Here is a 26,175-nt window from a genome sequence, read left to right as displayed (position 1 = left end):
TTTAAAATCTATTCAATGAAAACAAAAGAAAAAAAATTGATGAATATTTTATGTGATAAAATACTTTTGTATCTGTCTTGTTAAGTTGTGAATTTGTCAAATGGAACACCTGGTCTTTTATATTTACAAGATGATAATTTACCATGTAAATCTTACAGATTTTCTTTTGTTTTCTTTAATACCATTTAATGAGAGCTATCATTATATGGCATTGCTAAGAGTTTTAAGTTTTTAAATAAATGTGATTGCCGCATTGTTGTCATTAAAAGTGTCTTTTAAGAAATAATTTGCATAACAAAATAGTTAATAATTTATTTGTTTGGATTGTTGTTTAGCTTTTCTAAAGAGAAAAGTGGGATTTTATTCTGTGAATCAAGGAGAACACAAGAAGACTTTATTAGGACTTCTGAAATGAGGGATTGCCTCCACTGGTTGAGACAGAAAATATGAAATCCTATGGCCCAGTAAATCTCTCACTTGCTTTTGAAGTCATAGACCACCACTTGCCCCACTTTAATGGTGAGCAAGCAACACATTAGGGATTGAAGTAAAAGAGATGTGATTGGATTAATACAAACTCTTCAGCACGCCAAGAAACAACTCAAATTAGTCTCCTAACAATCACAGCTCTGAAGATAAAGAGCAGCACATTATTATGTAGAGAAGTTAGAGAAACTTAGATTATTATTAAAGAAAGAGTAGCAGAGGGTTGTTAATAACTGGTTTCAAGAATATAAAAAATTCTGTAAAAAGGTTGACCAGATGTTTTCCATCTACATGGAGACAGAATCAAATTAAATGGTTGCAAATTACAAAAAGAAAGATGTAAATTATACCTAAAAAAACTTATCCACTGGGGAAGCCTATTGAAATAGAACAGTTATCTTTCACCAGTTCGGTATAAAATTACTTGGGAGTCAGAGGTTAAACAAGATAGTTATCTGCCAGGGTTTTTCTCCCAGCATGAAATAGACACAAGGATCCCCAAATAAAAAAAGGTGACTGCTACCACAATAACAAGATATACACATTATAATCTTACTCTTCCCCCTTTTATCCTTATGCCTTTATTTGAAACCAGGGAGGAACATGATAAAGTAAACATGGGAAGCACAGCTAGATTAAAGAGTTTGAAAAAGATGGAAATGAATGGGGAAGTTAAGAAGAATTCACAGAAAATGATTTGTGAATAATAGGAAACCCAAGGACTTTCATTCATGCCCAGTTCTGACGTCCTGAACAAATTATCTAGAAAACATTCCAAATAAAAGCTTCCTGAAACTGAATACAAACCATTTTAGACACATGCTCTATTTTTCTTTCTTCTTTCTTTCTTTCTTTGTTTCTTTCTTTCTTTCTCTCTCTTTCTCTCTCTCTCTCTCTCTCTCTTTCTTTTGTTCTTTCTTTCTCCCTCCCTTCCTCCCTTCCTCCCTTCCTCCCTTTCCTTCCTTATAAGGGTTTAAAGTGTTCAGTGCTCCCAGAAGGACAGTTGACTCAAATATTTCAGGATCTTATACTAAGTACTTCAGTGGAGGGGCACCTGGGTGGCTCAGTTGGTTAAGCGTCCGACTTCGGCTCAGGCCATGATCTCGCAGTTCGTGAGTTCGAGCCCCGCGTCAGGCTCTATGCTGACAGCTCAAAGCCTGGAGCGTGCTTCAGATTCTGTGTCCCCTTCTCTCTCTGCCCCACCCCTGCTTGTGCTCTGTCTCTCTCTGTCTTCCAAAAATGAACACACATAAAACAAAAATTAAAAGAGTAAATACTTCAGTTGACACATCAGTTGTGTTGCCATGCCTTAACAATTAGGAGTTAACTAGATTGCAGGACTCTCTTCTTAAAACTGGACTTTGAGAAAATGTCTCAACAACATCTCAAGACTTTTTCTTTCAGGGACTATTTAAAGCTGAAGGCATGCTCTTTTGGCTCCCACTTCCCTAAGGCTATAGTTTAAGAGATAAATCTTGGAGCTCATCAATAAGAAAAAATGGTGCCTCTCTGAGACCATGGCCTTTTCACCTTGCCAGCTAGTACATTCAGCTCTGCCTTTATTAAGTAAAGGTGAGGAACTGTATTTTCATTTCTTCTCTGCCCCATTCCCATCTTCTGTCTCAACTAAATACATTCCCAAGATTATGTTGCCTGCTAAAAAATATATAAGAGATATGGTCACTCTGAAAGAAGCAGAGAAAAATTAATATACATTCAGTCATCAAACATTGTACCAGTTCTGTGGCTAGCAGTGATAGTTCTTTACATACAGATGTCTTGGGCATGCCATTTCATGTAGATTTAACAAGCAGTAAAGAGAAAATGCAGAGTTTGTTCCTTAAAACTACTCTGGCTTTCTACCTAAGCCATCAAATGTTAAGAAATGTAAATACATAAATGCACGCTATGTTCTAAAACAAGTTCTACCTGATGCTTTAGAGCAGGAAGTTGCAAACTTTCTGGAGCAGGCCAGATGTAAGTATTTTAGGCTTTGTGAGCCATAGGGTCTCTGCTGCTGCTACTCAACTCCGTCATTGTAGCACAAAAGTGGCTATAGACAATGCATAAATGGATTGGTATGTCTGTAAAATTTTATTTACAAAAGCAAGCTTTGGTTTAGAGATGAAAAAACTAAGGTTCAGAGAACATTGTAAAGCTTGTGCAGCTACTGCACAAGCGAACAGGAGGTCCACCTGGGTCTCTGGCCCCACACCCAGTTCTCATTCCACCGCCATCCCTGGGAGATGCAGGAAGCTCATTGCGAAGAGCGAGGGTCTGAACTCTGGCCCTAAATCCACCAAATGCCAGTTCGGACCATTTTAACAAATTCAAGAATTCTCACCCTTTGCATAAAATCATTGGAAGTAAATGAGATGATGATACTAACTGCTCTTTCATCAAGTCCTGTCTGTGTGGCAGGCAGTTTCTAAACACTTGGATTATCTCCTTTAATTTTCAAAACAATCCTATAAGGTAAGCATTAAAATTATTCTTATCTTATGGACAGTGTATAATAAAGTCCTCCACATAGAATCTGGCACATCATGAATGCTCAATAATACTAGTTATTTTCTTAATTATTACTCTTCTCTTAGAACCATACCCACCAATAGCATTTATACAGAAATCTTTACCCAGAGCAGGAGCAATTCTTGATCGGGAGCCTTTGTCTGCTTACAATGTGGGAGCAGGGTGAGGGATCCTCCCATTTTTAAAGGGACTAAAATAGTATCAGACTCAACAACAAACTTCTGTGTCCTCCTACACTGCCATTTGGCTTGGGTCCCCTTGCTGCTCAACCTCCCTGGATTCAGGCAGCTGGGACACAATGGCAGAGGCCTGAAGAAGGCAGTAAAAGAACGTGTACCAGGATGGCTGAGACAAGCTGTTGGTTCCATTCAATATCCAAGGCTTCTCTTTTCTTTTTAAAATTTTTTTTAAGTTTATGTATTTATATTGAGAGAGAGACAGAGACAGCGTGAGCAGAGAAGAGATAGAGAGACAGGGAGAGAGAGAGAATCCCAAGCAGGTTCCACACTGTCAGCACAGAGCCCGATGTGGGGCTCAAACTCATGAACTGTGAGATCATGACCTGAGCTAAAATCAAGAGTCAGATGCTCAGCCAACGGAGCCACCCAGACGCCCCAAGACTTCTCTTTTTAATTTTCATTTCTATTTGAGTTATTTTAATTTTAATCCACTTGATGATTTGATTTTGGACCATTTTTCATTTTGAATTCTTACTATCACAACTTCCCCATATCATGAAGAGAAGAGACATTGCATTATGGACAGTCTTGAACCAGAAGTCAAAATCTGTGGTTTGAAGTTCCTGTGTCACTAAATATGTACTATTAGTGATAATTTAACCTCTACGTATCTATTTCGTAACTCTATCAAGCTATGAAATGAGACTGTCAGATTAGATTATCACAAAGTTGCCTCCCAGCTTAAAATTGTTCCTTAATTATTTTCTATTGCCTTCAACACAAATGCTCACAAATCTCTTCATCATTAGTCAGTGTACGTCTTGCAAATATTTCCATTGTCAACCACCTGACAATCATTAATTAAGGAGACTCTAACTCTAGGCCTTGAATAATGCCATCATTTTTAGAAATAATTGTTTATGAGTCTCAATTCCTTATTCAATTTATTAGTTAACTGAAATATAAATGGAAGGAATATGAACTATAATATCTAAGAGTTTCCTAGCCCTATCAGTATGTTAATTATTTAATATAATAAACAGTGAAAGAGCATCAATCTCCCTTCTCCCTGCTTCTCAAAACAGATGACTTGGTTTTTGAACTGTTCCTATTTTGTTTCACATTAACATCTATTGTTAGCAATTCATAGAATCACGTTTAAATACTATATTGTGGAACTTAGGGTCTAACAGGAGAGGAACACAAGCAAACCACCCTTAATCTCATTATAATAGAAATGCCACGTTAGAGAGATGCATAGCGACTATGGGAGCAGAGAAAGTCTTTCTTATTAAGATAATATATTGTAAAGTATTCATTATTCCATAGGATTGTTATCTTATTTTGCTACTAGTTTTTTTGGCTTGTGAGTTCTTTAAGGGAGCTTAAATATATTCATTGTAACATCCATTTATAACACTGTGTCATATAAACATAAGAACTTTAATTAACAAGCATTTATTGTGTACAAAATTTTTGGTTAGTTATTTTGCTAACTGTAGAAAAAAATGGAATTTTAATACACAAGAACAATGAAAATTAAGAAAATTAAAATGACAAAAAAATCACTTGCTCCCAAAGAGAACACCTGAAAAAAAATGTTTTCACAAATTGAAGGTCGAAGAGGGGCAAAGCACATCACAGAAAATGAGTTTCTTAATCTCATGAAGCCAGATTTGCCTATTGAGCATACAGCTTATGACAAAATAATTGTCCAGTAATTACTCTAAAAGATGGAACAAAATCAAATTAAAATGGAGCAAATTGCCTTTTGCATTTTGGCCAATGACAAGTAGTGACACATTCATGCTGCAAAATACCACTTTGTTTTTTCTGAGAGGTGACCACTTGCTCAGTGGTTAAGTGACTAGATTACTCCAGGCAAAATCTCTTACAATTCTGTCTCTCAGAGGAAATGCAAAGTTCATTGCTGCTACTGCTACAGGTGGCCATTTCATATTCAGCAGTGAAGAAGTATACTTCTGGAGTCATATGCATGTATGTGTAGCAAATATCACAGCCCCTGATTATCAAATGCTTGCTATACACCAGGGACTGTTCCAGGTGATTTACATGTATCAATTAATTTTACATGCACAAATCTGGCAGGTAGGTATTCTGATTTTTTAGATGAATAACTAAGACACTAGGAAAGATTGAAAATGTTGCCCAAAAGTTTCATAGAGAGCCACAGGTAGATCCTGGATTGAAAACTAGGCACTCGGTGTCCAGAGCAGGTGTTTTCAGTCACAGAACAATGTGCCATATGCCCCACGTAGTCCAGAAGCCAGTTAATGGTCCTCTTTTTCATATTTTTTAAAGCTACAGCCTTGCACTTAATTCACATAGCATCAAATTGAAAAACAAGTTTGAGTCAGATGAACACATCGTGAGTAAATCAGTTGCTACCTTTATAGTTAGGTACTTTTTAAATTAGAAAAAGACAAATAGATGATGAGAAGATCTACTGGTGGCTCAGATCCCAAAGGGAAGACCCTCCTTTTGCATCATACCTGGTCTCTGGTCCAAAATAATACGTAAAAGTCTTATAGCTTATTTGACACTCTCCAGGGAACCATGCTTCATAAATCCATCCAAGTTTAGGTTCATTTACAATAAGCAATCCTAAACCAAGAACATCTTCTTCAAAGTATTTCATAGATAAGAGTTCTCCCTTCCAGCAAATATGATTAGTCTGTTGGCTTGGAGGTCAAGTTATCATGTTTACAGAGACACTGAACCAGGTCACCTGCCTTCTTAACCACCCAATCCCCAGGAACATCTTCTTGGTAATCAGGAGGGATCACAGGCTAGCTGCTTTAACAGCTTCCTCTCCAACATTGCTTTGACAGTAAATTTTTTTCTTTTTTTTTAATGTTTATTTATTTTTGAGAGAGAGAGAAAGAGATAGAGTGTGAGCAGAGGAGGGGCAGAGAGAGAGGGAGACACAGATCGGAAGCAAGATCCAGGTTCTGAGCTGTCAGCACAGAACCCAGTGCAGGGCTGGAACCCACAAACTGTGAGATCATGACCTGAGCTGAAGTCAGACACTGAACCTACTGAACCACCCTGTTCAATAAAACTTTTTCAAAAGAGAAATTTTAAAAAAAGAAAAAAAAAAGAAAAGAAAAAGAAAAAAAGTCAGTGTTTACTGTGAATTGGAGGAAAACAAAAGCAGTATCAGTGACAACAGTTAGTGGATCATTACAATAATCTAGGAAATAAGTGAAGCAGGCCGAAACAATGAAGTAACAGTAGATGGAGAAAGCGAATGAGATTTCATAACTAGCACATTTGCAATGATTAGGTGCAATAATTGACTGGATGTTGGATAACAGAGTTGAAGGAATGAATAATGACTTCCAGTTGGAGGCTTAGGCTTAGATAGGTATATGAATGATGCATCTATTTGTAGAGATAGCTGAGCAGTGTTTGAGAGGGTGGAGGTTCTTTAGTAGAAGACAAAAGAACTGTGATTATATTTTAAATTCTAATGGAAAACAACCATTAAGATAGAGAAATTGAAGATTACAAAAAAATCAGAGATAATGAATGGAATGAGGTCACTTGACTTATTTAGGTTCCAGATAATGAGGAAGAATCAGCCTTGGAGGAGAGAACAGTTGCCTTTTCCAATGTGGTGGGAGGAGAGAAGGGTGTTCTCTGTTGATGTATTTCCTTTTCGTTTTCGCTATTATGTTTATCGAGTATGGTGCTTTCTTCTGAGTATTCAACAGCTTGGTAAACTGAATATTCAAAAGATTATTTAATTGGAATGAAATTAGAATAGGAATGTTAGTTAACCCTTGAGGAGACTTATTCAGGCTATGGAGAAATAAGCCAGTGAGGCCAGTGATACAGTGATATAGTATATATACTATATACTATATGATATATATCACTATATGATATAGTGACATAGTAAAAAACCTCCCCCCACCTCCAAGGATGGGAGTACTTGTATCTCAAATTTAAGGGTCTTTCACTCTTGCAATTTTTTACTTCTAAATTCCTCCTATCTTTCTTCTAATAATATCATCTTTGTTGAGTATCTTGATCAGTTCATTTTCAGATTACTCCGTTGCAGGTTGATTAAACCTGCTTCTTTCCTACAGACCTCTTTAGCCACACTTTTATCGTGTTGTTTCTTAAGCTGTTAATTTCTTCGTGGTTTATCCTTTCTATTTTAGTTCTTACTGGCCTATTCTCTTATTATAGATTTAACTTGAAGTTTCAGAAGCTCCTCATTAACTACAGTGATGTGTTATTTAATCCCAGTAAAGCTGGTGCTAATTAGTTTCACATGAGTTCAAAAGATGATCAGCCTGTAAAATTTGGTCTGATCCAGAAACTGTTGTCATGGCAATGCCCCGTCTAATATAGTGTTTACCTCTATAGGTAGATAGGTTCTTTTGTTATGGCAACCTTCTTCTTAGTATCTGTTAACATCCTTTGGTGTGCACGATGGTGTGTTGTTTTTGTTTTCATTTTTGTTTTTGTAACTGAAAAAGCGAGAATTTTATGTTGGAGAAAGCGTGTAGGAAAGAGCCAAGGAACATAAAGCAGTTTGTTTCCCGTTTTACTTCCTTGCCTTGTAAACTGGACTAAAGCCTCTTTTGGTAGCAGACAGAGGACCAGAAATTAAGGGAAATGTTCTGAGAGAGACTGTGTGAGTGTGTCAACATAGTCAAAGCTGCTGGAGTCAGTGACAGATTTTGATTCAGATAGCCAGTCTTCCAAGTGCAACAGGAACCCAGATACCCTGACACTCAGAGAGTTAGAGGACAGGGGACAGTTGGGTTTGAGATTCTAGGCTCACACATATTATGGTAGGAGCAGAAGCGAGGCTGCATTGGAGTACCTGGGTGACTGAGTCGGTTGAGCTCCTGCCTTCAGCTCAGATCATGATCTCACTGCTCATGAGTTCGAGCCCCGCAATGGCCTCTATGCTGATAGTTCTCAGCTTGGAGCCTGGAGCCTGCTTCAGATTCTGTCTCTGTCTCTCTGCCCCTCCCCTGCTCATGCTCTCCCTGTGTCTCTCTCAAATATAAATAAACATTTAAAAAATGTAAGAAAAAAAGAAGTGAGGTTGCATCAATTGGATTCTCAGACTGGTGGTGGCCAAATGAGCAAGAAGGACAAACCCAGGGCAGAAGGGGACTACGGAGGCCAGAGAGGTTTGGCTCCATATGAAACTCCCTCCCAGTCTTTTACACAACTGAGAGACACCTTGAGGAGATTATTGGTAGTAAGACTGATGAAAGTCAAACAATCATAATATGGTCATTAAAAGCACATGACCTAATGCAGTAGTCTGGTGGGATACAGGGAATTTGGAACGTAAATCTTACAGAAAAGGAAGTCTTTATTCCATTTTAAATAATGGATGGTTAAAATAAATGCTTGTAAATCCTTTAAAGTATATTAAACAATGACATTGTGTGCACAAACTATAGGATATAAGTGAAATTTTTAATGGAATGTTTTTTTAATTTTTATTGAATTTTATTAAATTATTTGAATTTGTATTGAAAGATTCTCTACCTTTATTGTTTTTGGCCTCCTGGCTTTTTGAGGTTAGTTAATTTTCAAAGCTGACTAATCAAAGCAGCACATAAGGAATTCACTTGAAAGAGATTGCAGCTATGAGGAATACACTATCAGAGAGGCCTTGGATTACCAATTACAAATGTGTCAATAATTCTTTGTATCCCTGGAATTGTTTTATAACTAGACTAATAATAAAACAAAGTTAGACTCCTCCCCTGATCCAATTCACCCTTCTGCATTCTCTTGGGGACAGGAGGAGAACTATCTAAGACTTCTGGTTTTCTGTTTCTGGCCGTTGTTTTCCAGAATAAAAGTAGAGATGAAGTGTTGGTGATCTAGTTTGTTCTAATGAACAATGACTTCAGAGCAATACATGTGATAAAATAAATTTTAAATCCCATAATTCATAGAATTCTTTTCAATTATAAGCTGTAATTCTCAATTCTCAACATGTGTTTTTAGAGTTTTGGAGTCAAGCCACTACTGTCCATATCTTGATTTATTATCTACTGTGTGATAGGAGACAAATAGAGGTGCATCAGCTTCCTGGTCTATAAAATGAATATAATTATAGTGTGTATTTTATCTTGTCATTATGGATCTGAAAGAATTAATATTTGTTAAGTGCTTAGAACCATGTTTGGCATATAGAAAGTGATATGTATTTATTTTTTTATTTTATTAAAAAAATTTTAATGTTTATTTATTTTGAGAGAGGGAGAGACAGAGCACGAGCAGGGGAGGGGCACAGAGAGAGGGAGACACAGAATCCAAAGCAGGTTCCAGGCTCTGAGCTGTGAGCACAGAACCCAATGCAGAGCTCGAATTCACAGACTGTGAGATCATGACCTGAGCCAAAGTCAGATGCTCAACTGACTGAGCCACTGAGGCGCCCTGATACATATTTTTTTTAATGAAGAAAAACAAATATGCTTTTCCTGAAAATAAAGTGATAAAAATCTATATGAATGTCTTAGCCTGGTGCCTGGAACATTACAAGTGTTCAGTAATTGTTAACTATTTGGTCACTCAAAAAACATTGAAAACAAAGGTATATCAGGTTTGACTAGGCACTAGGGATTGAATACTGAAGAAAAACACCCATTGTCTGTTGTATGAGCCTAGTTACAGTCAAACAGAGGCAATAACACTAATCAAGTACACAAATATAGGTACACCTGCTATTGTGATCAGTGCTTTGCAAAAATGACACATGGGACGATGAGACATGTACTTGGCCTTTGGTTTACTATGGGGATCGGTGTTGGGAGGTCCTCAGGAATCCTTCAACAAAAAACTGCCAGGGGAGCTGAGGGATGAAAAGTGAAAAGGAGGAAATCAACAAAGAGAGAAGAGAAGCTGTTCCAGGGAGAGGGAGGAGCTGGTGCAGTGAGTGTCCCCATCTGTGCACGAGGGCCAACGGTGGCCATGGAGGGAGTGCAGAAGGGAGCCTGGGTTGGAACAGAGGCAGGTTTCCCATCACCCAGGACTGTTTAAGCTACAGTTAGACACTTTTGCTTTATCTTAAAAGTAATTGTAATTCATTGAAGGACCTGAAACAATGTGATCTGTGGTTTGAAAAGATGACTCGACTAAGGGATTCTCAAACCTTAGTGTATTTTAGAAATCACTTAGAGGGCTTTTTAGAATGGATTGCTGGACCTCACCCCAGTTTCTGATTCCTTATATCTGGGGTCGGGTGGGAGAATTGCCTTCCCTACAAGATCCCAGGTGATGTTGGTGCTGTTGCCACTGGTCTGGGGACCACACTTTCACAAACATTGCTCTACTGCATTGTGAATAAATTGAACTGACCAAAATTGAGAGCCAGATGTACTGCTGAAAAGCAATGTCAGCAGTCTAAACAGGAGGTGATAGATTTTGGACCTAGGGAATTAGAAAGAAGTCAACTAATCTAAGGAATAATTAGGAGACATCATTGGTACTGGGTAGGGTATACATTTAAAAGACAGGGAGATGTAAGGAAAAATGTACTGGGTTAATCACTCTACTTTGTCATCTGTAAGGAAAAAAGTCCCATCTTCAGAGTTGGGAATGCATAGTAATATATCAGCCCAAAATGAGAGTTTGGGATTTTTGTAAAGGCTCTCTTGACCTTCACTGGCTGGCTGTTTTGGGCTAAAACCTGACAATAATCATAGCACTGGTGCTGCCAGCCAAATTATAAAAGACCATTGGCCCCAAGGAACACCAGAAAGCATGTTCTGGGAAAATGCCAGCAAACACCGTTGGCCCTGTCTATGGTATTCCCTCTGGGAAGGTACCACGTGAGCCAAGTGATGCTTGGGCTCAGTGTCAGATCTGATTGCTTTAGCTGCAGCAAAAGCAGGTAAATAGAGCTTCTAAGATGAATAAAGACAGCGACTGACAACTAGTGATTACAAGTAGAAAGAGAAGAGAGCAGATAAAAGATCAAACTAAAAAAGGTTCATCCCTGAATTGGAAAGAAATTTCAAAGAGAGTGAATGTAGAAACCACTCAAGATGAAGAAATTTGCAATGCCGGAAAAATGGCAGTTGGCCAAACAAATGTGTAAAACAGAAATGAAAGGGGCGAAAAGAGAGACATGTTTGAGCATTTTGGAGTAATATCCCTAAAGATGAAAACACTGCAGAAATAAGTCAGGGAATCCTAATATGTGCTAGAGTGCATTCTGAGGAATATTCAGGAAAAGCATTGGGACCAAAATCTGGCATATTTTGGTGGTAGCTTTTCCAGTGTTTGGAGGAAATAAAAGAGGCTCACCCATGGAAATACCAGAGATAATATCCAAAGGTCTTTGAGAAAGGTTCACAAACACAAATTTGATAGCATTCCAGAGATCATCAACCTGTGTCTTCTTGCCAAAAAGTAAATGGCATCTCTCCCAAAGACAGGAGGCATTTGGCTCAGATTCTAGTGGGGGAAATTGTGGGAACTGAGAGCAGGAATGCCCATGAGAAAGGTTCAGCAGAATGTGAAGTGTCAAGGGAATCTTTGAAAGTGAAGTGATGAATATATAAAGTTTTACAGTGCTTCGAGGCAGAATATAATCTGGTATATAGTATAGAAAGTATGAGACATATTTTTATTCTTGTAAAGGATCTTAGCCTAAAAGTCATAGGAAGCAATAAAAGCAAAATAAAACAATAACGAAGACAACTCCCAAAAATAAAACCGTGCAATTTAAATGATAAACATTCAGTGTAGTATTCAGAAGACTTTTGCAGAATCCATATGAGTATCAGGACACTAAACCCCATGATGATTATGTGGAGAACAAATTGTTCCTTGAGCCTGACCAAACAGATCAATAATAGCCCAATTAGATACCACAATACCTTAATTCCGGGTGGGGTCTATGGCTTAACATAAAGTGAAGAGATATGTTTGATGTTTTAAGAATTTATATATAGTTTTTTAAATCCAAATAATTATGGACATATTTTGAAAGAATCAAGTAATATACTTCATGTCCTGCAGGAATTAAAAAAAGAGGAGAGAAGATAATTAGCTGGGGTTTTGTTGGCTTGCTTGCTTTGGTTTTGTTGCAGTTGTTTGTTTGGATTTGTTTCAAGCACTGAAAACAATTATAATAAACACACACAAAGAGGAAATTATTGCAAGTTTATGGAATAGCTCTTAGAGCTAAAGGAATGCCAGAAGAAGGAAGCCCAGGAAGGCGGCACCCCAAGCAGCAACTTGGAGGCAATTAGTAGACTTTACTTAATTGTCTTGTAAGGAAACCCCACTGTGATTAATCAGCCCCAAGATTTTTCCCTCCTGACCCTTCCTTTCAAGTTTCAAAGTCCCAGAAAAAGAGTTTGAATGATCTGGATCCTCTGCTCAACATTGGCTAGGAAAGGGGGAAATATCATTCTCTGTAGTCCCAAAGATTGCACACAGGAGAGGAGAGGTAATATCCCAGTAGGAAATAAGGGCATTTTATCAGAAGAAGGGAGGCGATCCAGACAGTGAGAAAATGTAAACAGGAAAATAACTCTGCCTATACTTGTACAGCTTCTCAAATCATGTTAAAAGAAACTCACAAGAAATTTTAAAATAGCAGTAATTATTTTCATTTTCATATATGTGCTAGAGAATCCTTTAATTATAATATGCTTATAGAGTAATCTTTTGTATAAAGGGTGATACCATGAACAAGTGAAAGACCCTGTTTATAAAATTTTTATATTATATATTTATCCAGATGTTATTAATAATGAGTTATGTTTTAAACTTAGAGGAAATTCTGCATGTGTATGTGTGTGTGCATGTGTGTGTGTGTGGTCAGAAATGGTAATAATTTGGGGCTCCTGGGTGGCTCAGTAGATTCGGCATCAGACTCTTGGTTTCGGCTCAGGTCATGATCTCACAATTTGTGAGTTTGAGTCCCACGTCTGACAGCAGGAGCTTGCTTGGGATTCTTTCTCTCACCCTTTCTTTCAAAATAAATAAATAAACTTTAAAAAAGGAAAAGAAAAGAAAAGAAAAGAAAAGAAAAGAAAAGAAAAGAAAAAAAGAAAAGAAGAGAAGTGGTAATAATTTACATAGAAATAAGAAGGGATCTATGATTCCAAAAGAATTTTGGCTAAGGTAAGAGCTCGGATTCTTGACTATTAACAGAGAGTAATAATATAATAGCAAACACTTACATAGTGCTTTTCCTGGTCCAGGCATTATCAGAAGCACTTTACAAATTTTATTTTATTTAACAGGGAATAAGTCACAATGGGTGACAGTCAATTTTTTTCCTTTAACTATTTCTAACTTTACCCACTGAATTTTTTAATGATTCATTTCTTGTCTTTGGTGCTGGTCTGGCTTGATCTGAAGATCCTTAAGTGGATCCAGAATTCTGTTCCTTTACACATTTTTGCCAAGGGTGAAAAGTTTTACTGTATCAGGAATCATTTAATTATGCACCCACACAACAAATAGGGAATACGTGATTGTCAAACATATTGACTCAAGAACTCCTAAGGACATGAGGGAAATTCTCCTCCAATCCCACATGCCTGCTAGTGTGAGCCAGAGAGGTGGGTTGAAGAATTAGGGGGGGCTGCAATGTAGGAATAAATCCCAAGTGGCAAGTGACAAACCCAACTGTTCTGTCTTTTAAGTTTTAGGTAGGTATTGAATTCGATTTTAAATATACACTTGTTTCTTTCCATTTGAAATAAGGATTCAACACACACACACACACACACACACACACACCAAAAAAAAAAGAACTACTATTTCTTGAAGAAGGCTCCTGTTCTCTTTGGTTCACATTTCTTTCCCAATACCTTGAAGTATATTTATGACTTGAGAATCAAACTTGAACCTTTTCTATTCCAAGCTCTCTTCCATTCTTTATCACTCAGTAGAGCATTCCTACAAATGTGAATGAAGGTAGTTTCATGATGGAAAACAGAATCATAGGCACACCAAGTCCCATCAAGTTGTACTTTTACCAAAGATTGTGTTAATTTTTAATGCCAATGCCTTTAAATTATATTCTTCAATAGTACTGGAGACTATTAAAAATAATTGAAAAGTTTTAACTACATGATTTTTTGTTATAATTTGCTTAATGCTATAAATGTATTGGTATCTCAGGTGAGAGCAAAAGTAACACTGCTGTGGGTGCTTTAAAAATAGGTTGTATCGATTAGCAGTTCAAGATGTGTTGGGATCCAACTGAATTTTAGTTATGAGGAGTAGGTGAAAAGGTTCCTGTCAAGGACATGTCAGTATGGTTCCAAGAGGCAAACTTTTCTGACAGTTTCTGTACAAAGCAGGGGTCACTAAATAACTGCCCCTACTATTCAGTAATTGACCCCGACAGCAATGAAAGCTGAGGTGAGAGGTATGCAGAGAGTTAACAAGAAGAACCTCAATACAAAACGTCCAGGAAGCAGAACACAGAAAGGCACACAGTGAAAGGAACATTGTTTCTGCCTAGTGACCAATTTTTTTTTCTCATTTGGCCAAGAAAAGAGTCATGGGAATTAAAGAGTACTAGATAGATGCCAACTTTGACACGTGATGAAGAGAAGCAAAACTGGGAGATTTTGCTCATTTGGTGGTAAAATACCTGTATGTAACTGTAATGGTAATTATTCTCTAAAGGTTTACTTGTTAAATGCACAAAGACAGCAACTAAGTATATATTTCTTCAGTCACACTTGGTTCATTTTTGTTTCTCTAGTTACTAAGAATTTTATCTTGCACATAGTAGGGTCTTAGAAATCCACCCATTTGTTCATGCAACATATACAGCATGTATTAAACACCTACTATATTCTGCTGTTGAGGATACAACAGTGAAGAAACAAAGTCTTTCATAGAGTTTACTTTCTGGTATAGTCAAGATAATTACATTCTCTGGCTGCAACCTGAAGAATCAGTAAACATAAAATGTAGTGATCATGCCCCCAACAGGAACCAGACGGCCTGGGTTGTTTGACAGTGTGCTCGGCCACATATGAACTGGGTGACCCTGAGCAAGTTTCTTAACCATTAGAGGACTCAGTTTCTTTATCAATAAAATGGGATTACAGTGAGGATAAGTGTGTATATGTATGTATGTTAACATCAGTGCTGAGATCAATCTTTGACACTAATAAGTTTCATATAAGTGTCAGGTTTCTTGTTAAGAGAAATTGTTCTAAATTTAATGCATAGATAAGTACTCCTCAATTATGGAGAAGATAGAGGCCAGAGAAATCAAGACAATGAAACTTGAGGTGCTAAGTGCATCTCAACAGACTACTGATGTTTGTATTATTCAAAGAAGATTGTGGAAGGCAAGAAAGAGCAGAACGCAATGGTTAAGCTAGTTAGTCATATCTCTGGCCCTCAGTTTTCTCATCTGTGAAGAAGTGATAAAAGACCTTCTTGCTAGAGATTCTATGAAGATTAAAGGAAATGATGTGTGCAAAGTGCTTGGCACAAGGCCTAGCTGAGAGTGAGCATTTATTAAATGGAGACTATTAAAGTTGTAACCTGATCATAATGAATTGATATCACTTATGCAGTTTTTGCCAATGCATTTCGATTCAGAAAGCATTTAAGGAAACTTTCAATGAGAACATTTCTAAACACCATTAAACATTGGTGCCATAGGAAGAAAAAAACCTAATTGCTGAGTCCAATCATGGATGTTAAAGGTTAGTATTACTCCATTAAAGAGGAGATCCTTCTTCCAGTAAATTTTCTCAGTCTGTAGATCCCAAGATCTAGAAAAAATTCAAAGATTGTCCAAATATTTAAATTTATAAAGTGGGATCAAATGTACATGAACCTACAAAAACCTATTCTTGAATTGTGTCATAATATATTTTTAATAATCTTTATTGCAAAATGTTTGTATTTTTACATCTGTGTTCATAAATGAAATACTTTTTTTAACTTTTTATATTTTCTTTTGGTAATAGGGTAATAATTGGCTTCATATAATGAGTTAAGCTTGTTTGCTTATTTTTCTGTTTATTAGATTTTTTTTAATAAAAAAAAATTCTCTAGTCATTGAAATGTTGATATCACTCCTACAAATCATCTAGGTCTGCTGTTTGTTTTCAGTTACCATTTATCAATTCCACTTTTCTCACTGCTATTTGTTTAATAAGAATTTCTTATTAAAATTGGCATTTTTCTTATTTTTCTATTTGTGTAGATACATAACCATTCATTTCATCAGTTTTTCAAATTCATGAATGTAAAATTACTCAATATAGTCATTTCTTATTTTTTTATGTTACATCAAAAATCATTTACTCTTTTTGATATTTAAAATGAACTTCTTAAAAAATATAAAATAAATTGAATTTCTTTTTTCTTAATTATTCTTGCCTGGGGTTCATCTTAGTATTTTTTCCAGTTTTATTGAGTTATAATTGACATACAACGCTTTATGAGTTTAAGGTATACAACATAATAATTTGATATATGTAGATATTGCAAAACTATTACTACAATAAGTTTACTTAACATTCATCACCTCACATAGTTAATGTGATGTTAGTAATCACCTCAAATTTCTGCTCTCGATTTTAATTTCAATCCCTATCTTAATTTTTTACTTCTTATTTATTTAGCTTTGGATCATTTTTCTTTGTCCACTTTATCCAGTTGACCAATTTATTAATTTCCCCAAAACTGTGCAAACCTGGTAATTTCCTTTAAAGTAGTATTTTAAGTACTTTCCACAAAATTTGACATTTAGTACCATGTCATTTAGTTATAAAGAGTTGAGATTTCATTCATATTCCTTTCTGGTTATCTCTTTAACTCAGGGGTTAATTAATAGTTTCTGGGGGCACCTGGGTAGTTCAGTCCATTGAGCATCCAACTCTTGATTTTGGCTCAAGTCATGTTCTCAGTCCTGAGACTGAGCCCTGCATTGGGCTCCATGTTGAGCTTGGAGCATGCTTGGGATTCTCTCTCTTTCCTTCTCTCTGCCCTTCCCCCATTCATGTTCTTTCTCACCAAATAAATAACACATTTATAAGTCAGTCAGAGAAAAGACAGATATCATATGTTTTCACTCATGTGGAATTTGAGAAACACAAGGGAAGGAAAAATAAGATAATACAGAGGGAGGCAAACCATAGGAGACTTTTAAATACAGAGAATAAACTGAGGGTTGCTGGAGGGTAAGTTGATGGGGGAATGGGTTAAATGGGTGATGACAGGCATTGTGGAGGGAACTTGTTGGGATGAGCACGGGGTGTCACATGTAAGAGATGAATTACTGGGTTCTATTCCTGAAGCCATGACAACACTGTAACTTGAATTTAAATTTAAAAAAAAAAAAGGTAGAGATTTCCTGGGGATGTAAGGTATAGCATGGTGACTATAGTAAATAATACTGTATCATATATTTGAAAGTTACTAAAAGAGTAGATCTTGAAAGTTCTCAACACAAGAAAAAAAGGTATATATATATATATATGTGGGATATATGTGGTGCTCATTTCATTATACAGTTGACCTTAAACAATGCAGGGGTTACGGGTGTTGAAAATCCACATATAATTTTTGACTCCCCAAAAGCTTAACTACTAATAGCCTGCAGTTGACTATAAGCCTTACTGATAACATAAATAGTTGACTAACACATATTTTGTATGTTATATGTATTATATACTGTATTTTTACAATAAAGTAAGTTAGAGGGAAAAAAATATTATTAAGAAAATCACAAGGAAGAGAAAAATGCACTTACAGTACTGTAAAAAAATCTGCATAGAAGTGAACTTGTGCAATTCAAACCTGTGTGGTTTAAGGGTCAACTGTATATTATTATGTTGTACACCTGGAATTAATATAATATTATATGTTAATTATACCTCAAAAATGAAACCAAACAAAAAACAAATCCAAGTATATGCTATTTGTAAGAAATATACCTAAAGCAACAAATTTTTAAATGACAAAAATAATACATTAAAATAAACATTTAAAAATAGTTTCTGGACATAGTTGGTAGACACTTATTTTCCTTTTGTTATTGACTGGATGGCTAACTTTGATGGTAAGTCTCAGTCTTTGATTCCAAAATTTGTCCTAGGAGTGCTCCAGAGTACAATATCCAGAATCTTTGGAGGCACAAAATCAAGCTGTACTACATAGCAAATGTCATATGCTTTCAAAAAAAGCCGTATAAAAAAATGTGATTTTTTTTAAATGTTCACATAAATTTAGGTAATTAAAGAACAATTTCTCCCTTTTTTTCTGGAAGGAAACATCTAGTGTTTCTTTTTTTCCCCCCAGTATTGTTACTTATTCCTTCCATAAGAAAAGCCTCTAATTAATCAAACAAACTATAATTTCTAACCAATATTTACTTCTAATTAAACAAAAATCAAGAACAAACAAAAAAGTAAAATCCCACACCCATGAAAGGCATAACCAAAGCAGACTTCAATACTTGTCAACTATTTGGGAAAAGCAGTAAAATTTATTGTACTAAAGGAGAGGTTACCCTTTAATGAACCCCAAATTTAGAGAAATCATGTAGCATTCCCATGACTAAAAATAAATAAATATAAGTAAGGGAAGAGATACATATATTACTAAAAATTCGAGTCTATTCTATTTAATTAGGAGTATTTTGGCAGAAACTCTAATAAACATGATGACTGACAGTGTGGCTTGGGACTGCAAAAAGCAGCTTTTTACCAAAGTTAAATTTCAACTGGTTTTACAATCACATTTAGTCTGGGAGCTTAGGATAAGGACTTAGGGTGATCTCACTGTATAGTCTGTGATTTTATGAAATATTTTAATTCAAACATTTGAGCTATAGTTTAGAGTACCTGTAACATTTAAAAAAAACCACAGAATGTTAATTTTGGACAACTTTTATGAAAGTGAAAATCCTTAACAAATTCTAAAGCCATAGAAAATCAGTCTGGATGTATTTCAATTGTGGAGAAAAAATAATAGGATTTTAAACTATCAAATCTATTTCTTTCCTATGAACACAGTATATATCTTTTTCCTTGAAACAATTTTGAAGCCAGTCAAACCCAAAAATAAAAATATTATTCCTATCTCAGTTGAAAATTTAATGAATCAATAATATTATCTTAGCCAACAACATGGTAAACTGCATTTTGACAGATATATAAAATTGATACGGAAATCATCTAAAATCTTTGAAATATTGGAACTGAAGGCTTTCTGCATTTATAAATCAATGACTTTTGTGTGAGAGGGACTAAGCTATTTAAAACACTGTAGCATCTTAAAATCTATAAAAAAGGGAAAAACTACTAATACTAGTTTTTATTTATTTTTTTATTTTTTTAATATAATTTATTGTCAAAGTGGCTTACATACAACACTCAGTGCTCATCCCAACAAGTGCTCTCCTCAATGCCCATCACCCAATACTAGTTTTTAAAACTCACAAGTTAGGGGTACCTGGGTGGCTCATTGATTAAGCATCCGACTTCATCTCAGCTCATGATCTCACCGTCTGTGAGTTCGAGCCCAGTGTAGGGCTCTGTGCTGACAGCTCAGAGCCTGGAGCCTGCTGCAGATTCTGTGTCTCCCTGTCTCTCTGCCCCTACCCTGCTTTCACTCTGTCTCTCTCTTGAAAATAAACATTAAAAATTTTTTTAAAAAACCTCACAAGTTCTAATAATACAAATCAAATTTGTCACTTTGCTGATTTTTAATTTATAGCTACAATATAAATTACATCTATGTACAGCATTACAATACCATCTAAAGGAAAACAGTGATGTATAAAATATTTATGATAAATAGAATTATTGCATTTAGTGTCTTTTCTTAAAAACCAAAGTCATCAAGTCCATTAATGTCATATTAAACATAAACAATTCCAGTTCAAATTAGAGGAAATGTATACCAATACCAGCTTCTGCCAAAAGAAATAAAGAAAGCCATCCAGTTTGTCTGATTTAAGTCAGATAATCATGGAAACAAAAGAATATTTAAAATTATTTATTTTATCATTACGCATAGCAAAGGAAAGCATCACAGACTTCTTTCCTACCATAAAACTATTTACACCCATTTATTTAAAATTTTTTAATGTTTATTTATTTTGGAGAGAGAGAGACAGACAGACAATGCAAGCGGGGAAGGGGCAGAGAGCGATAGACACAGAATCTAAAGCAGGCTCCAGGCTCTGAGCTGTCAGCATGGAGCCCAATACCGGGCTCAAATTCATGAAACGCGAGATCATGACCTGAGCCGAAGTCAGCCGCTTCACCCACTGAGCCATCCAGGCACCCCTACACCCATTTATTTGGTTAGAAACACTAGCTAGAAGAGGTACTGGTGTATTCCATTTGTAATATTTTCTCTATAGCAAACAATTGCCTTACACTTGGAGCATGTTGAAAAAACTATTGCCTCAGGGGTCTTTTTCTTTCCATTGAGTCTCAATCACTGAGATCTCGAGGTACTCTGAGAGAATCCTGGTGTCCTAGATGGTCTGATGAATGCATTAAAATCAAACGCTGTGTTTTTGTACTCTTGAAAATACTCTTAAATCCCTCGAAATGTTGCTTGAGTTGTGGAGCTCATATTTCTCCTCCTGGCACTATGACATGTGAAGAGCACTTGTTATGAAAGCTTCGCACCAATTTTGTGTTGTTCCTTCTTCATCAGCCACTGTGCCTCCTTTTCCATTTTCTTCCTTTATTTTCTCTGTCTGCCATCTTGTGCTGCCTCAGAACTTCTTCCCCTTGCCAGTCTGCATCTTCTCCTTCCCATGCGTTGGTATTTTCCTGCCAGGTATCCAAGTTGCCTAATTCAGGAGACTGACGAATAAAAGGCACATATTGTGTAGCTGTTAATCTACTAGAGAAACCTGTGCTACCATCTGAGAGGCCAAAATGTAATGGTTCTGTCTTCTTAATAATGATTCTGCGTTTTCCTTATAGTTGGTGTCATGTCCTGAAAATAGGTTCCAGTTGTTCCACAGTATTTTGTTGTGTCATCACATCCCCATTCCCTCCTTCAATCTACACTTGTGGGTGTATCTTCATCCCAGGACGTCCACTCCTCAGCATCTGTCTGTTTAGGAACCGACAAATAATCAACTGCAGTTGGCAAAGTTATTTGGTCTCCACTTAACTTCCGTCTACTGCCAGATCCGCATGTTAATCTCTTTAGGAATGAAAATAGTGTTGTCGGGCAAGTGCAAACTTTAAGTAACTGAAACTGTGATAGCCACGGTGGGAATCAAAACCTGTCCCTCCGCCTCCCCCTCCCCAGGAGAGGCTTCCAGCTGCCCTGGTGCCAGGCTTGCACACAAGGCCACATCTAATGTTTCTACACTAGTTTTGATCAAGATTTCAAAATATTTTAGTGAATCTGAAATCGTTAGGCCACATTATTTTGATGAGAAGAATAACGAGCTTCCGAGGATCAGTAAGAATTTGATCCAAAGAGAGTTTTGTAAACATATTACATATCTTATCTTTGTGTTCATATTCATAAGACGTGAATGTCAAAGAGGAAACACTTTGAAGATTCTTGTATTTAAAAAAGTTCTTAAAAAGCTTTGATTCATCTTTTTAGTTTCAATCTACTATGATTCACAAGATTAATGCTGTTCTCTGTGGAATATAGTTTGAGAATCCATTTATCTTTATTAACTAATGACAGTTTAATGCTAAAAAAGAAAAAACCAAAAAGCTTGTTTTAATGACCCAATACCATGTAAGTGAGAATGCCTAGTAGATCCTGGGTGTACTAACAGATTACTAAAAGTATACAGGAAAAATGGTAAGAAAAAGTAAACATTTAAAATTAAACAAGAAGTTTTAATTTATTAAATTTTTGTTGTCAGTGTACTTAAATAAAAGACAAAACAAAACAAAGTAAAAAAGCGGATATCAAACCAAAAGTTGCTATTTTTTACAGGATGACTTGTGACTCACTTCGGACAGTGAAGGTAACATGCCAAGAATTCCATCTGAACTACAGAGTTGTATCACAATCTCTAAAAGCACACTAGTGAATAAGTGATTATATTAACTAGGGAATGTTCACAAATCTGATGTGGTGTCAAAGTACTAAAGATTTTAGTCATACCTTCAGTGGTGACAGTCTTTGTTATGTCATTTTTGTAGACGCAAATAAAAATATAACAGGTAAAGATGGCATTGAAGAAGATGTAACTCAGCTTGAAGATATGCTGGTACTTTTATAACAAATTCTGATTTATTATTTTTAGAGTTCAGGGGAAACTTCCTTTTAAAAGCAGTTTCTTGGCTTAACAAAAGCTCTAATTCTCTCAATGGTTTAATAACACTGAAAAAGGAAAAGACAATTGATTTTGTGATTAAGTGTATTTTGAGATGTACCACTTGTTGATCTCCAATTATGGTTAACATTTTGTCACTACCCCTCCCTATCTTTCTCTGTTTCACAGAAAAAATTATGACATCAGCATCCAAAGGAATTCTCCGCCCATTTTTAATTGTCTGCATTATCCTGGGTTGTTTCATGGCATGTCTGCTTATTTACATCAAGCCCACCAACAGCTGGATCTTCAGTCCAATGGAGTCAGCCAGCTCAGTGCTAAAAATGAAAAACTTCTTCTCCACCAAAACTGATTATTTTAATGAAACTACTATCCTGATTTGGGTGTGGCCATTTGGGCAGACCTTTGACCTTACATCTTGCCAAACAATGTTCAACATCCAAGGATGCCATCTTACCACAGACCGTTCCCTATACAACAAATCTCATGCGGTTCTGATCCATCACCGAGATATCAGTTGGGATCTGACTAACTTACCTCAGCAGGCTAGGCCACCCTTCCAGAAATGGATTTGGATGAATTTGGAATCACCAACCCACACGCCCCAAAAGAGTGGCATTGAGCACCTGTTCAACTTGACTCTGACTTACCGCCGTGACTCAGATATCCAAGTGCCTTATGGCTTCTTGACGGTGAGCACAAACCCCTTCGTGTTTGAAGTGCCAAGCAAAGAGAAGTTAGTGTGCTGGGTTGTAAGTAACTGGAATCCTGAGCATGCGAGGGTCAAGTATTACAATGAGCTGAGCAAAAGCATTGAAATCCATACATACGGGCAAGCATTTGGAGAGTATGTGAATGATAAAAATTTGATTCCTACCATATCTACTTGCAAATTTTATCTGTCTTTTGAAAACTCAATCCACAAAGATTACATCACAGAAAAGCTCTACAATGCTTTTCTAGCCGGCTCTGTCCCTGTTGTTCTGGGGCCGTCTAGGGAAAATTATGAGAATTATATTCCAGCAGATTCATTCATTCATGTGGAAGATTATAACTCTCCCAGTGAGCTCGCAAAATATCTGAAAGAAGTTGACAAAAACAATAAGTTATACCTTAGTTACTTTAACTGGAGGAAGGATTTCACAGTAAACCTTCCACGATTTTGGGAATCACATGCATGCTTGGCTTGTGATCATGTGAAAAGGCATCAAGAATATAAATCTGTGGGTAATTTAGAGAAATGGTTTTGGAATTAAAGTTTTCCATCATTTGCACACTTGGAGAAATTATTTTGATGAGCTATCATCCAAGTTTTGAGGATAAGAAGAGAGACAACATTCTGCTTTTGTGTCACAATTTATTTTTATCACTCTCTCTTGGGTAACATGTATATTTTGATGGAGATTTTTGAGAGCTCAGCATTAGCAATCACTCCCTTTGGTTTTAAATTATCCTGTATATACCTAATTATGTGCACTGAAAGTTAATTTATTCTTTGCTACCATTTGTAAACATTGTTTTCCACATTTTGGTAGTTGTTTGTAATGTAAGTTTGTGATATGATTGTTGTTTCTACATTGGTCAGCTGTTTAATCTATTTGGGAAATGAAGATGCACACTTAAAATATGAAATATTTTCACTAAATATCATAATTTCTAGTTCCAACTTTGCATAATGTAACAAAGGAAAAGCATTGGTAATTGAGTTCTAACCTCTTTGACTTTGAAGTGAACAAAGTGTATAACTGCCTCTATTTGATCTATTTTTTACCTGTTTACCACATTTTTTGTGAAGGAAAAATTATTCATATAATGAATAAGAAAGAGACTGAAGCAGAACTGTTTTATTCAGGAAACTAGTAGACTTCTCATTTATTTTCATTAAGCTGTCTTGCAAATGCAGCTACCTGTTCTCATGATCTTAAGTTAAATTATTCAAGTATTTTTACATATCCAATTTGGGGGGACTTTTAGAACCTGGGAAATAATCCTGACAACACTTAAGAATATCTAAGACAGTTCTCTTCCCAGTCCTAACACTCATTATTATAATAAAGCAAACAATTTCCCCAAATAACAAAGGAAAAGGATGTGTATAGATAAAAATCATATTTATACATGGTACATTTATGTACAATTTTGAATAACATATCAATTTACCATATTTGTTCCCTAACCCCAATATTTAAAAGTTTCTATTTGCCATACAGACAGTCACATAGAAAAACATTTCAGAGGTTTGTCCTATCATTTAAAATAACTTAAATAAAATTATCATTAAGTTGTAAATGTAAGATGTTAAACATAATAAAAGGGGGGATCTATAGAAAACACAATGCTAACACGGAGTAAGATCTCAATGCATATTTATTGAATGAATCAATGATTGTCATTGAAAGTCATAAGAAATTTTTGTTTCCATGGAGTAACAGTTCTAGCCTAGAAATATTAACTGGAGATGATGTTTTATATTTCATTTTAGTAATTATTCATATACAGCATACATGACCATGGCTATGAGGGCTTTACAGAACCAAAATAAATTTTTCATTACTCTAAGTTTTTGGAAAAATTCATCCCTGAACCTCCAGTTGCTATACAGCATTTTTCCTCTGTAAGGTTAAGGACTGGATATAAGCAGAAATTATTAGTAGGTGAGAAAAGATGGGATGTTAAGGAAAGCATTTCCCAAAAGACTCTTTAATGACTCTATTCCATTCAGGCCAAAAACCCAACAAAAGAATTGGGATGTTCTGATGACATCCATTTGGATCTAATTCTAATTGTCCTGCTACATGTCAACATTAGCAGTTGAACACAAATCCACAATCTTCTACATCAAATGAAAGTCAGATAGAGGTTGGGGCGCCTGGGTGGCTCAGTCGGTTGAGTGTCCGACTTCAGCTCAGGTCATGATCTCACGGTCCGTGAGTTCGAGCCCCGCATCGGGCTCTGGGCTGATGGCCCAGAGCCTGGAGCCTGCTTCCGATTCTGTGTCTCCCTCTCTCTCTGCTCCTCCCCCGTTCATGCTGTCTCTCTCTGTCTCAAAAATAAATAAACGTTAAAAAAAAATTAAAAAAAAAAAAAAAGAAAGAAAGTCAGATAGAGGCAAACTTCAGTTCAGTAAGTACTCCAGACTCCCTTGTGTACGAATGGGCTCTCTGGAACACTAGAAGGATTGGAACAGAGGAAGTTTCCTGCATTAGATGGAGAAATGTTTGATCCTCAAGTTCATTTCTTACCCATGTTGAACAGGTCTTTTGTGTCAGGCAACACCCTAACCAGAGATAAAGATGAGCAAGGTACTATCACTGCCCTATAGGAGCTTACAATTCAGTGGAGAGATACACAGAAGCTTTCTTTGAGCCTATGTTTATGCACATACTACTCTCAATGGAGTTGATTTGAGTCACTGCTGATTTAATGAAAATGAGGTAGCAAATTTCCCCAGTTGCTTAGGGATTTGACGTATTTCTGAGCTGCAAACTTTGTTTACTCATTTGATCCAGTTTTGCTTCCCTCCATATTATCTCTTCTAACCACACTGCATCAAGAAATAGTATGTTTGTGTGGATGCCCTCTTACATAAGAACAGATCTCCACCCACATTTATTTCATCATGTTAAAACAGTCTAATTCATATATTTACACTTACTTTGTTATCTTTTGGGCCTGTAAAAAGCATAGGGA

At 36.1% G+C, this 26,175-nt stretch overlaps 1 protein-coding gene and 1 pseudogene across 1 annotated transcript; one reads left to right on the top strand and one right to left on the bottom strand.

Moving 5' to 3' along the window:
- Window positions 1–446: 446 nt before the first annotated feature.
- Window positions 447–23,741, top strand: FUT9 (fucosyltransferase 9). Its single transcript, XM_047103283.1, has 2 exons — window positions 447–519; window positions 22,654–23,741. The coding sequence occupies exons 1-2, from the start codon at window positions 447–449 to the stop codon at window positions 23,739–23,741; spliced, it is 1,161 nt and encodes a 386-aa protein (XP_046959239.1).
- Window positions 20,838–22,615, bottom strand: LOC124528362 (receptor-binding cancer antigen expressed on SiSo cells-like; annotated as a pseudogene).
- Window positions 23,742–26,175: the final 2,434 nt, after the last annotated feature.

Source organism: Lynx rufus, unplaced genomic scaffold (genome assembly GCF_022079265.1).
Source record: "Lynx rufus isolate CCGP_SWC_20201006 ecotype Redwood Valley unplaced genomic scaffold, mLynRuf1.p SCAF_6, whole genome shotgun sequence".
Classification (NCBI taxonomy): domain Eukaryota; kingdom Metazoa; phylum Chordata; class Mammalia; order Carnivora; family Felidae; genus Lynx; species Lynx rufus.
This window is presented reverse-complemented; position numbering and strand designations above follow the sequence as displayed.

Coding starts and splice junctions, on each gene's coding strand:
- FUT9 (XM_047103283.1), top strand. CDS start 447: ATGAAATCCTATGGCCCAGTAAATCTCTCACTTGCTTTTGAAGTCATA. Junction 520..22,653: donor CCACTTGCCCCACTTTAATG/GTGAGCAAGCAA, acceptor TCTGTTTCACAG/AAAAAATTATGACATCAGCA.